The sequence below is a fragment of the Ascidia mentula genome, chromosome 1, assembly GCF_947561715.1.
Source record: "Ascidia mentula chromosome 1, kaAscMent1.1, whole genome shotgun sequence".
In the NCBI taxonomy this organism is placed as follows: Eukaryota; Metazoa; Chordata; class Ascidiacea; order Phlebobranchia; family Ascidiidae; genus Ascidia; species Ascidia mentula.
Window position 1 is genome coordinate 23,196,421 of NC_138566.1, and position 12,095 is coordinate 23,208,515.

At 37.6% G+C, this 12,095-nt stretch overlaps 2 protein-coding genes across 2 annotated transcripts; both read left to right on the forward strand.

Moving 5' to 3' along the window:
- The first annotated feature begins 235 nt into the window (after window positions 1-235).
- Window positions 236-8,834, forward strand: LOC145893231 (serine/threonine-protein kinase OSR1-like). The gene is made up of 12 exons (XM_082982107.1): window positions 236-406; window positions 1,032-1,138; window positions 1,416-1,524; window positions 1,998-2,139; window positions 2,879-3,044; window positions 3,305-3,409; window positions 3,568-3,701; window positions 4,493-4,607; window positions 5,527-5,658; window positions 5,774-6,072; window positions 6,370-6,491; window positions 7,118-8,834. Exons 1-12 carry the CDS (start codon window positions 331-333, stop codon window positions 7,270-7,272), a joined length of 1,662 nt encoding a protein of 553 aa, XP_082838233.1. The 5' UTR covers window positions 236-330; the 3' UTR covers window positions 7,273-8,834.
- A 990-nt stretch (window positions 8,835-9,824) lies between these two features.
- On the forward strand, window positions 9,825-12,075 carry LOC145900522 (homogentisate 1,2-dioxygenase-like). The gene has a single exon (XM_082988864.1). The coding sequence runs from the start codon at window positions 9,863-9,865 to the stop codon at window positions 11,174-11,176; it is 1,314 nt and encodes a 437-aa protein (XP_082844990.1). The 5' UTR covers window positions 9,825-9,862; the 3' UTR covers window positions 11,177-12,075.
- The last annotated feature ends 20 nt before the right edge of the window (window positions 12,076-12,095 follow it).

Here is a 12,095-nt window from a genome sequence, read left to right on the forward strand (position 1 = left end):
GAAATATTTGTCATCGATTCGTTTGCGATGAAACTACATTCAAAAACACTCTTAAGAATATTACTTTGTTGTCTTCAGGGTCAGGTTTTTTCACATTTTTGTGTACTTTTCGAATGGACTTTCACTTTCGAATGTTATGTACTTTGGCGTAAAACATGTCATATGTAGCCGTTATGGTCCAGTGGTTACACGGAAATCTCACACTAAAACTCGCATGCAGTGCTCTTACAGCGTTCATCCACCAGGCAATTTTCATCGGTTTCACAAAACTTGTTACTTCGTTGTTATTGGGGTGTCCAAGAGGCAAAACTGTGCAGAGAAAAATAGGAAATGGCGGCAACTCAGCCTTCAACTGAAGTTCCATGGCCCATAAATAAAGATGAATACGAGCTTCAAGAAGTTATTGGTAAGTTTAACTTGTAGGCTACTTTGTGAAAAGTGTAAGCTTTATTGTGTTGTCATTGTGTTATTTTTTCCATCTTTTTTTGAGTCATTTTTGATGCAACTTGAAAAACATGCATTGTAAAAGGTTTTCGTAATGACGTATCAACAATAACTAAACCAAAAAGTTATTCATCTAATCTAACTGATGCATGATTTCAGTGGGACTTAGATCACATTGCACAGACAAAATGCATTGCTTATGTTTGTTTTCATTTTGGCTTGACATTAGCACAACAATAGTTCGTACCTTGATTGGAATAAATCTTGTGCGAAAATTTGCCGACAATTTGTGCAAAAAACATTGGCTAATGCATTACCATGAGAAATGTTGTGATAATTCATGCATTGTCGGTGCATTTAACATTGGCCCAAATTACAAACTTTCCAATCTGGCCTTGCACCTCTATGTCGAAGATCTTGATATGATGTAGATGAGTAAAACCAAACTCTAAAAGCAACACTTTTTCTATCATACCAAAATATTAGACCTGAAAATTTTACGTATATGTAATTATGCACTTGTATTTTGGTAGATATCATTTATATAATAGGTTTTATTATTGTTTTTACTAATTTCCTTTTTATAGGACATGGTGCAACAGCAGTTGTCCAAGCTGCGTTCTGCAAACCAAGGAAAGAGATGTGTGCAATCAAGCGTATCTCTCTTGAGTCAACAAACCAGGATGAATTGTTGGTAATAATGAAGTTGTCTGTCCTTGTTGATACAACGTGTGTCATGCTATTGTAATCTGTCGTTGTATGGCCCAGCAACAACCAAATGCTGAAGCGTAGTTGTTTTGCAATTTAAATGCCTGTTGCTGTATATACCTTATACAAACGTTCAATATTTTGGCTTACTGGCAAAAATTATGACCCTTTATTATTACAGAAAGCATGCCTTGCTCCAAGATTAAAAAACACACAAAAAAGTTTATAGGTAAAAAAAAAATAACCCGTCAAATTTTGTGCAGAAAGAAGTACAAGCCATGTCCCAGTGTAACCACCCTAATGTGGTGCACTTCTACAAAGCATTTGTTGTCAAAACCGAAGTTTGGTTGATCATGAAACTTCTTGGAAAAGGTAAGCTAACATGTTTTCTGCACGCACCAAGGTCAGGCATCAGGTCAAACAAAGAGGTCCATGGAGATCATAAATTTCAGATTTGATCATGATAACCATGACAGCTTTATGGGGATGCGAGACCGACTGTTTGCCCGAAAGTGCCGCTTAAACAAGTTTTGTGTTGTATATTACAATGCCTTGTGGGATTTCATAGTCCAATATAAATTTGGATTAAATGTCAAGTATTTTACTCCCTGTGCTGGTAAATGTGAAAATAAATCACTTCTAATAATTGATAGTTTTTTTATGTAAACCTCTTGTTGAATAAGATTTTAAATAATTTGTGTAAGAAATGACTAATCATTTTAAATATTTAATGCGCATACACCTTAGCAGTTTTTTAGTAAATTGTTCCATTTTATATATATAATATTAAACTAAATGCAATACAACAAAATGTTTCAACACATAAAATAGTCATGCTTTTGTAGGTTCAGTCCTGGACATCATAAAACACAGATTAAAAACCAACCAAGCTACAAATGGTGTTCTAGAGGAAACTATTATAGCAACAATTTTGCGTGAAGTGCTGAAGGGCCTGGATTATCTGCATAAGAATGGACAAATCCATCGGTAGGCGACACCACACTATTGATTAATCTATATGCTAGGCCAATTGCATAAAAATGTCCAGACCAATTGTCTTTGCCAAGTATGTAATATTATTCAAATTGAAAACCCATTCACACCATTTTTGCTGTAAAGTTAAAGTACACAACAAAATAAGACTTTCATGAATTGCCAGTGGGGCCTTCTTATAACCATGATGGTTAAAAATACTCTGGTTGCCATGTGATAAGTTTAATACGTTTCCAAGCAGACTTCTGTTGTTGATTTAACCTGTATTTGTTGGATTCAAAAATAATGTTCACAAGTCTAATTTTTATAAATCCAATAGTTTTAGGTGGTAAAATTATAAGCTGTTGTCAGTATTTTGCCTGGAGCTATTAAGGTTCATGTCACATATTTGTTGATTGCAAAACGAAGTTAAGGTCAGTCTAAATACAGCATCACAAAGACACGTTTTGTTGTGGGCTGGTAGGAAATGACAATCAATGTTGTGTAAATGAATTTAGATATGTTTTTGAATTGACTGTATTAATATACCCATATAATGAGTGCACATGTATAAAATATCATGTACTGTTCAAAAATGTTGGTTTATTATAAACAGAATTTTACAAAAAGTCTTACGCTGCATGATTAAATTCTATTATAATTTTCACTGTACTCGGTTTAGATTTTACATGAACGTGCTCCCAGTAAAACAATTATGTGTGTTAAGCAACGCATGTATTGTCTATTGTTACAGGGATGTAAAAGCAGGCAACATATTGCTGGGAGATGATGGAATGGTGATGATAGCTGATCTGGGTGTCAGTTCTTTTATTGCATCGGGAGGAAATTTGTCAAGAGATCGTACGAGACATACATTTGTGGGGACCCCTTGTTGGATGGCTCCCGAAGTCATGGAACAAGTAAGAATTTCCAAATGAATTCCTTGCCATGTTGAAAGCTTGTTTTAATGTTGACCATAATGTCAATATTCTATTAAATGGCATAAATTATTCATAAAGCTTTTTGGCAATGTGTTCAGTATAATATGCTTTTAGGCATGTATAGCTGATTCTGTTGCCTTTTCTTGGTGAAATTGCTAAATCTAAACTATCTTTTAGACATGCATTTCATTAATAGTAACATGTTAAATTTTGTAGATATTATTTAAATTTGTGCCTAGGCTGCAGATGGCTACGGAATCAAAGCCGACATTTGGAGTTTTGGAATTACAGCTATCGAACTTGCAACTGGGAAAGCCCCCTATCACCAATTTCCTGCGATGAAGGTGAAAAAATGCATATTATGCAAATAAACCATTTGCAGCTTTTTGTCTTTGTGTTAGTAAAAAGCACCAATGACCCGCTGAATGTTTTGCCAAGTACAGTTAATTTTACTAGCACACGAACTTTTAGGACTTGAAAGTTGAACTGTGTATTTTTGTAGGTCTTGTTTTTGACGTTACAAAACGACCCTCCAAGTTTGGACACGGGAGTAAAAGACAAAAACATAACTAAAAAATACACCAAGCAGTTCAGAAAGATGATTGAAAGCTGTTTGCAGAAAGATCCTGAAAAGCGGTAAGTAACTGTTGGCAGTAGAACCACATTGCATTGTTTCATGCTCAGTTGAAAAAAATGCTTTTTGTGTTATCCACATGATCATTGTAGTGAATTCAAAAACATTGCTATTACTTTGCTATTACTAATTCTACAGTTGTCAATATTATTGTTTGTTCCATAAACAGATAAATAGATATGCATGTTATGACATGTGTGAAATATTAGATTAATGCTTGATTGGCCTCCTTTTTCTCAAATTCCTTTGGCTGTTGGCAGCTTGGTGAATATTGATTAACAGAATAATAATCACCCTAGAGAGTAAATATGGACGTAATGGATTTATAAATTCAAATAGTGACAATTTAACACTTTTGACCGATCACAGAAACCAAACAGAAATATTTTATCATCCTAAAACCATATCAATGCATTGGTGAAGTTAGGGTGTGCTTGGTTATTTTATTGGCTATAAATACATTCTATTATCAACTAACTATTATAATGTATTTCTCATAAAATACTGAGATAGCATCATCAACTTATTTCCTGGATATTTCATTGACGAATTGTGGTGTTATGTATTATAACTTTTCTACAATATCTAAATAAAAGTAATTTCTACTTCATTTGTTTCATGTATTTATTGTATTTTAAACTGTATGTAGATTTTCTTATTGTGTCACATATTTCCTAAACCTAAATAAATGAATGGTGTATTTTTTACCAAAAACAAAATAAGTAGAGTGACATAACCAAATAAATCCACAAAAAGATTGGGCAAGAGTTGAGTATTATGTTGCTGTGCTCAGACCAACTGCTGCTCAACTGTTGAAAGAAGCCTTCTTTAAAAAGGGGAAGAGCAAGGAATATTTAGTTGACCATTTGCTTACAACTGCACCCACCCTCAAAGACAGAGGAAAAACTGTAAGAATTGAAATTGTGGTGGTTGATTCCTTTGTATTTAAACTCTTGTGAAATTTTTTATCTGTCAATTCACATTGGTTTTAGTGACAGTCTGTTATGTCATACATAGTAAGCTTATTTCACTGCAACATTTATCCAAAAAGATAGACCTTCCAAGGATTGTAATGCACTACTTTACACGTTGTCACCACAAATTAACCAAACCATACCAATCAAATCACGGGTTTACTCATAGTTCAGAGAATAAAAAGACTGGCCCCTACTGTTATTAACCTAGGTTTGTTTACATGATTTGATGTAATTTATGTGGCCACTACCAGGGGCGTATCCAGGAATTATTAAAGGGGGGGTCCAAATTTTTTAGGGAATTCCCCGATTTTAAGGTATAAACTGAGGTTAATTCTGGGCGAGAATCGCAAAATACGAACGCCGGTGTTCGCGCCAATCGTCACATAAACGGTGGCTTTCTGGCTTGCGCAATTGTGTAACGTTATGGAACACCCGATGTAAGTTACTGCTTTCAAAGTTTAACAACTTAACAAATTGACTTTCACTCAAGTAAACCGCTTGTCGTTACAACGTGGCCACTGAAAAACGACGTTTCGTCCGTAAACTGACGAAAAATGACATTTATTTCGTAACAATGCAAAATGTTTGGTAACAATGCCAAGTGTTCGTTAACGATGCTCCCTGTTTGGAAACAATGGCAAATGCAAGCACGATGCTGTTTTTAGGTCAACGTCCAAGAAAATTTCTGGTTTTCACGCGGATTTTGACAAAAAATTCAGTGACGTTTGTTTAGTTACCAAAAAAGACCAAAATATTGACCCCCCCCCCTGGATACGCCCAAGGCCACAACATCATTTTGAAATTTTGTTGGTTTTAGAAATTAAAACATTGTGTTAAAATTTGGTTTCAGCCGAAGCGTGTCCCTGGGTCGAGTGGACGATTACGGAAGCAGGAAGATGGGGTGTGGGAGTGGAGTGACGATGAATATAAGGATGACGATGGCAGTGATAATGAACCATCTACTCCTGTGGATGAAAAACAAGTAAAAAGCTTTTACAAACTAATGGCAGTTGTGTTTTTAATATTTCAGTGAATTCATCTTAAAGTGTTGGATTTTTGTACTCAAAACCAGTGTTTGACAAAGATTAATTTTTCAGCCTATGAAAGTCAATTCGACCCCTGAAGCTTCTACCGCCGCAACACCACAAGGTGGCAATGAAGAACCCGTCCCAGTTAGTCCCAAATCTCCGACACATCCGAGCTTTTACTTACCGCCACCTGATGGCGCCACAGGCGACAAACCACCGACGCAAGCGGCAGCAAATCAGAATGCAGAAGTACAAAATGTTGAAAGAAGGTCATCGACGAAATCCAAGCAGGCAGCCCCGCCTGTTGATAAACCTGCAACGCCACAAGGAAGCACACCTCCCCTTGTCAACCTCGTGCTACGGTTAAGGTATGCCGAAACATTTTTTCACGTGTTTCCTGTTGCAAAGCATTTGTTCATTTCCCCTTTTTTATAACATTTTCACATCACCTTCCACTGCCCTCTTTGTCGCCAAACAGGTTACGTAGGTTTAACCAGGTACAGCAGATACGGGAATATCAATTTATTAGTAAATCTTTTCCACATTGCATTGGGTGATTTTGTGTATACTTTAAGCATGTGCAAATTTACACTTATGTTTTCAATATCGTCTGATTTATACAACGCAATTTGAGAAGTTTAATTTCAAAATGTTTTTTTTTTTAGAAATACCCAAAACGAGTTGCACGACATCAAGTTTGAATATAAGGTTGGACAAGACACACCAGACGGTTTGTCACAAGAAATGGTGACCGCTGGACTTGTAAACGGGTTGGACAAAGTCATTGGTAGGTCGCAAAATGTTTTTCGTAATATCTACAGTAATTTTCATCGGTTGCGGCGTGCATCTTGCACGCAATGACGTCACGTAGCATACATGCGCATGATTGTTAAAAGCCCACAGATAAGTTGCATTTCCGGGACCTGATTATGTGTGTGTCATACACGCTATAGTATTCTCAAACCAACTGCATACCAACAACCTGAAACAAGGGTTCCTAGCCACACTCTACTTAGAGCAGTGTTTCCAAAACGGTGGTACGCGACGGCATTCCAGGTAGTACACGATCACCTTTCCGTAATTTGCGAATTTAAGAAATCGTAAATGATCCCGAAATATTTGTTACCTCAACCCCTAGGTTACTTTGTGACCCTCAACTAGGTGGTACGCGTCGAAATCATTTTACCTTTAAGTGGTACGTAACCACAAAAAGGTTGGGAATCACTGATTTAGAGGTTATTAAAACACGGCTATTGCAAAATAATAAGTTATTTCCATCGCATGGAGATTTTCACCGGTCCGCAAGACAACACGATGAAGCTGACATCATCTTCTTATGGCCGCAGTGACATTGCTGTGCTCTTGAAACAAAAACAGAAAAAATAGGCGAATTTACCATTTTCTCTCTTCCAGTTGCCGCAAAAATCTCCCAACTCGTGTCCAGCGAACCGCATCCCTCGAAGACGACCTTTGCCCTCCACCAGGGAAGTCTCTCAGCCAATCAGGTCCCAGACGAGAAAGCGTTGGTTGGATTCGCGCAGCTCAGCATCGCAGAAACGCGCAAGTAGCGACTCTCCCTGCTGGTCGCGCAAATCTTTTACCTTGCCGCCTTGTGGCGTTGCGGAGGCGGGATAGATTCTGTCTAGTTAATAGCGTGTTATAGGCGATTTTCATTAAGAAGATGTGTTTCTTGAGATTACACTTCCAAGTGGCGATTTTCCTCCAAAAATAATCGGATTTGTGAAACAAACTACCACAACTTTATTCGTATGTAGGTCAGCTTGAGATCTAAAACAATAAGTTTATTTATTGCTTTCTCCGGCTTTCTGATTGGTGCTTTTCCGTCGGTTCAATTCCTATAACACGAACCAGATCGCAGGATATTGATGTAAACTCACGACTAAACCTAACTTCTTGTTTCCTAAAAAATCTAACAAAATCTTTTCTTAAACAACGTCGTACGCTGCAAGGTTGTTTTTAGCTGCTGTAATCTGATCAATGCACGCAAGTTTTTTGTTTTAGAGATTTTAAATTATTTGAACATCGAGTGGATATTATAACACATGTTATAGTACAAGGTTCTATCGATCCTGGAACATAGGTTCCTTCCCTCATTCAAATCCAGTGAGGTGATGATCGGCAAAATGTACATGTAACGCCCACAACAAAATATGTCTGTTGCGACTGTGCAGTACCGGGCCCCTTTTTCCACCTCATTCAGTTCCTTGGAAGGTTCTTTGCCTTGTTATTGTTCAACTTACTGGATTTCGGTGATAACACCTGTTTATGTACATCTTTTGTCCTGTTTATACTGTGCATAGGATAAATGTAAACATTTAGTTAATTATTGTACGATAGTGGTTTAAACTATCGCATTATTCTCAATGCTACAGATTTTCTTTGAACCTTTATTCAATTTAATTAAAATTGAAACAATGTCACTATTGTATGCGACCCCCCTTTAAGTCCCTTTGCTGCTTTAAATTCTTGCACCGCTATAAGACCAACCATCTCTCAATTCCTTAAGTTGCTGATTGTCAAGATTTGTTCCATGTTCTGTCCGTTGCGAAAGTTGCTTCTTGACTTTTTTCGAATGAATGTCTTTTTGCCATCTGGCGAATTACAACAAACTAACCGCAGTACAACTTTAAACCCCGTGCAATTAACATGGAGCATCTGTGGTGCTGGTCTCAAGTGCATTCTGGTTCATGTATGTTGAGGAAAAAACTAGTATTTTGGCTGATTTTTCTCCCGAAATATAATTGGTGATTGGTTCATTTCTTCCATAGATTTCATACATCTATTTGTGTGTTTTCTGTTAAACGTATTTCAGATTTATAGACCAATATTAACGTCCAAGTATATATCGTCCTGAATTAGTTATATCTCGTCCGTTGTTAACCCATGGTAAATGGCAACGGATTTTCTCCTTGTTTGTATTTATTTAATTCGGTTATCAACAACCTGTTTAGTTTCTTTCATTGTTTACCTTTCGTTTGTGAAAAGCAAATTTTACGCAACTCCCCACTCCCATGTTTGTTTTCTCCGAGTATATTTCCATGCATCCAGTTGTTATCGTGCTTTGCAAGCTTGTGATCGTTCTGTGCAACGGGTTGGCAAAGGAATTCCTTTCTGCAAATCATACATTTAAAAGACTGTGATCAGCTTGTTTGCCAGGGGTTCAAAATTTGGTAAAAAAACTTCCCAAAACAAGTGAGTGTCCGAGATCATTGCACGAAAGACTACAATGCAAATGAGCAACGTTTAGTTTACAGAAAATAATGACGTGTAGGTATTGCCAAAAACAAACATTGATGTTATCCAGTCTGTTATGATTCACTCTACCGTAGGATCGAAGCGGCGGATGAAGTAATGTTATATCCCATCAGCTCTATGCATTCCTGTGAGCCGCGAAGTAGTTTATGCTCCACCCGGACAGGCTATAGTTCGTACAAGTGCACCTTGTTTTAACTGTGACAGCCATCTATGAAACCAAATATCACATTGGTGTTCAAAAAATTGGTCAGGAAAGGTTGAAACCACTGTTTTGGGGCAAACCTTCAGAATATTAAAATAATAGGTTGCTTTTCCAAACTGTTAAACAATGCGATGTGTTAGTAGAAACACAAAGCAACCAACTACATCGAAGCTGTAATTATATCCATTCCAAAACATTTCGCAACCCATATGCGTCACACCCCTTTCAATTTGGTCACGTCGACCTTAGGCAACGCCCATTTATTAAACCAATCACTGCGCTTGCTGTATGTATAATCTTCACGTGTTATCAGGTTCGACAAGAAGAACAACACGGCGCGGTTCACAATTTCTAGAAAGCAAGTTTTGCGGAAAGCCGGTCTTGTTTAAGATCTGCAAAAAGGTTGTAAATTGAACGTTGTGTTAGAGACAAAGTTGTGTACGCAGGTCCGGACAAAAAGTTTTGTTGTGTTAGAGACAAAGTTGTGTACGCAGGCGCGGAAAAAAAGTTTTTATTTTGAACATTGAGAAAAACATATCCATTTCAATAAAAATTTCATAGGATTGATGCAGTTCTCATTAGTATGTTGCACAAAACGATGTTTATTTGTACCACTGAAAACAACTTTTATGTTCTAGTTAGCCAACAAAAAATAGGTTGCTGATCTGCTTGTTTGCAAAATGCAAGGACTGAAGTACTTGACTGGTTTTGGGAATGAGTTTGCCAGTACTGATCCAAGATGTCCAGATGCTTTGCCTGAGGGACAAAACAGCCCACAGAATTGCCCACACAACTTGTACGCAGAGCAACTTTCTGGATCTGCATTTACTTGCCCTCGAACGACAAACAAGCGTAGCTGGTTATACAGAATTTTGCCCTCTGCCAAACACACTCCATTCAAACCTTACAAACAGAGTGTTCAGGTTGGGGGTATTACCCACAATTGGGATGAAGATGAACCAAACCCAAACCAGTTAAGGTGGAATCCATATCACATTCCTGAAGCTGAGCGGGACTTCGTTGATGGCATGTCCACAGTGTGCGGAGCAGGTGATGCCAGGTCAAGAAATGGTGTTGCAGTGCACATTTATACTTGCAATGTTGGAATGAAAAGAAAGGCTTTTTACAATTCTGATGGTGACTACTTGATAGTTCCACAGCAGGGTGAACTGACAATTAAGACAGAGTTTGGAATCATGGTCGTTGCTCCTAACGAAATTTGTGTAATTGAGCAGGGAATGAGATTTCATGTCGATGTTTCTGGGCCAAGTCGTGGATACATTCTTGAAATTTTTGGTTCCCACTTTGTATTACCTGACCTTGGGCCCATTGGAGCTAATGGACTTGCCAATCCTAGGGATTTTTTAACTCCTGTTGCTAGGTTTGAAAGGGTAGAGGGAACCTTTACCATAATTTCCAAGTTTCAGGGAAAGCTCTTTGCTGCTGAGCAAGGTCATTCTCCGTTTGATGTGGTGGCCTGGCATGGCAATTATGCCCCTTACAAATATGATCTGGACAAGTTTATGGTGATTAATGCAGTCCTTTACGATCATCCCGATCCTTCCATTTTTACAGTACTAACTGCTCAGTCAACTAGGCCAGGTGTGGCAATTGCTGATTTCGTGATATTTCCTCCCCGTTGGTCAGTGCAGGAGCACACTTTCCGCCCCCCTTACTATCACCGTAACTGCATGAGTGAGTACATGGGGGTTATCAAAGGTTCATATGAAGCGAAAGTTGGAAACAAACCAGGCAGTGCCACCCTTCATAGCATGATGACACCTCATGGCCCTGATGTGACATGTTTTGAAAGTGCATCCAAAGCAGCTCTGACCCAAGAGTTTATTGGCAAGGGGTCCCAAGCATTCATGTTTGAGTCATCTTTCAGCATGGCAGTTACAAAATGGGGAAATGCCACCTGTGAATGTCTAGATAAGGAATATTACCAGTGCTGGCAGGGGCTAAAGGATAACTTCGATGAGCTCAAACTGTAATATTTGGTTTAGTGGTTTTTTGTTAGTTGGGTAAAATTTATTATTCCAAACACTAGTGTTCTTTCAATATTGAAGATAAGTAGTTTGTCGCATGAAATTTTATTTGCTGTTGTACACCATTTTATAACTTTCCTATTGGTCAAATATTAACCTACGTACTTGCCAGCTTGAAACACATGTTTATAGTGTTTTGTACTTACCTTGTAGCTTGTCTGTACTATTCATAATGTGCTTACTTTTTAAACCAAGGAAATATATTTATTGAATGAGGTCCGGCAACAAATAATCATGTTTTTTTATTGGGTTTTTATTTGTGTAATAGTATCTCCCATAACTAGATGTGTTGTATTCTGGCATCTTCGAGAGGATTTATGAAAGAAACACGTTTTTTCAAGTGCATGGAAGTGATGTTAATGCAATGAACTGAACATTTACTTTTATTTGGACTATGCTTTGAATATCCACAATGTGATTTTGTGTTAAGTGCTTTGTAATTTTAATATACAAGCAGTCTAATTCAAATGAACTGATTGTTGTGAAAACCAAAAAATGGCCTACAGAATTTTGTGTTACTAACAGCAAGAAGTTGTTTGATATTATGGAAGTGTTGGCTGCTGGATTTGGCAATTAAAACTAAAAACTCCCACTGGGTAAGTGTGGCTGCTGGAGCACATAACTGGGTCCTACACAAACCCAAAAATAAGTGCATTTATGCGAAATAATTTTGCTAATTATTATGCTGTTATTTTAGTCAAAATAATGATCCGCCGTGGGGAGCTGAAGCATTTGTCCTTTAACTGACTAATTTAACGAGGATGTGTTAAGGCAGGACAAACATTATATCACAAACAAGTTTGTATTTTGTCATTCTACCGAATCTGCCTTAATTTTTGTTGCCTTTTTGACACCATTCAGCGCT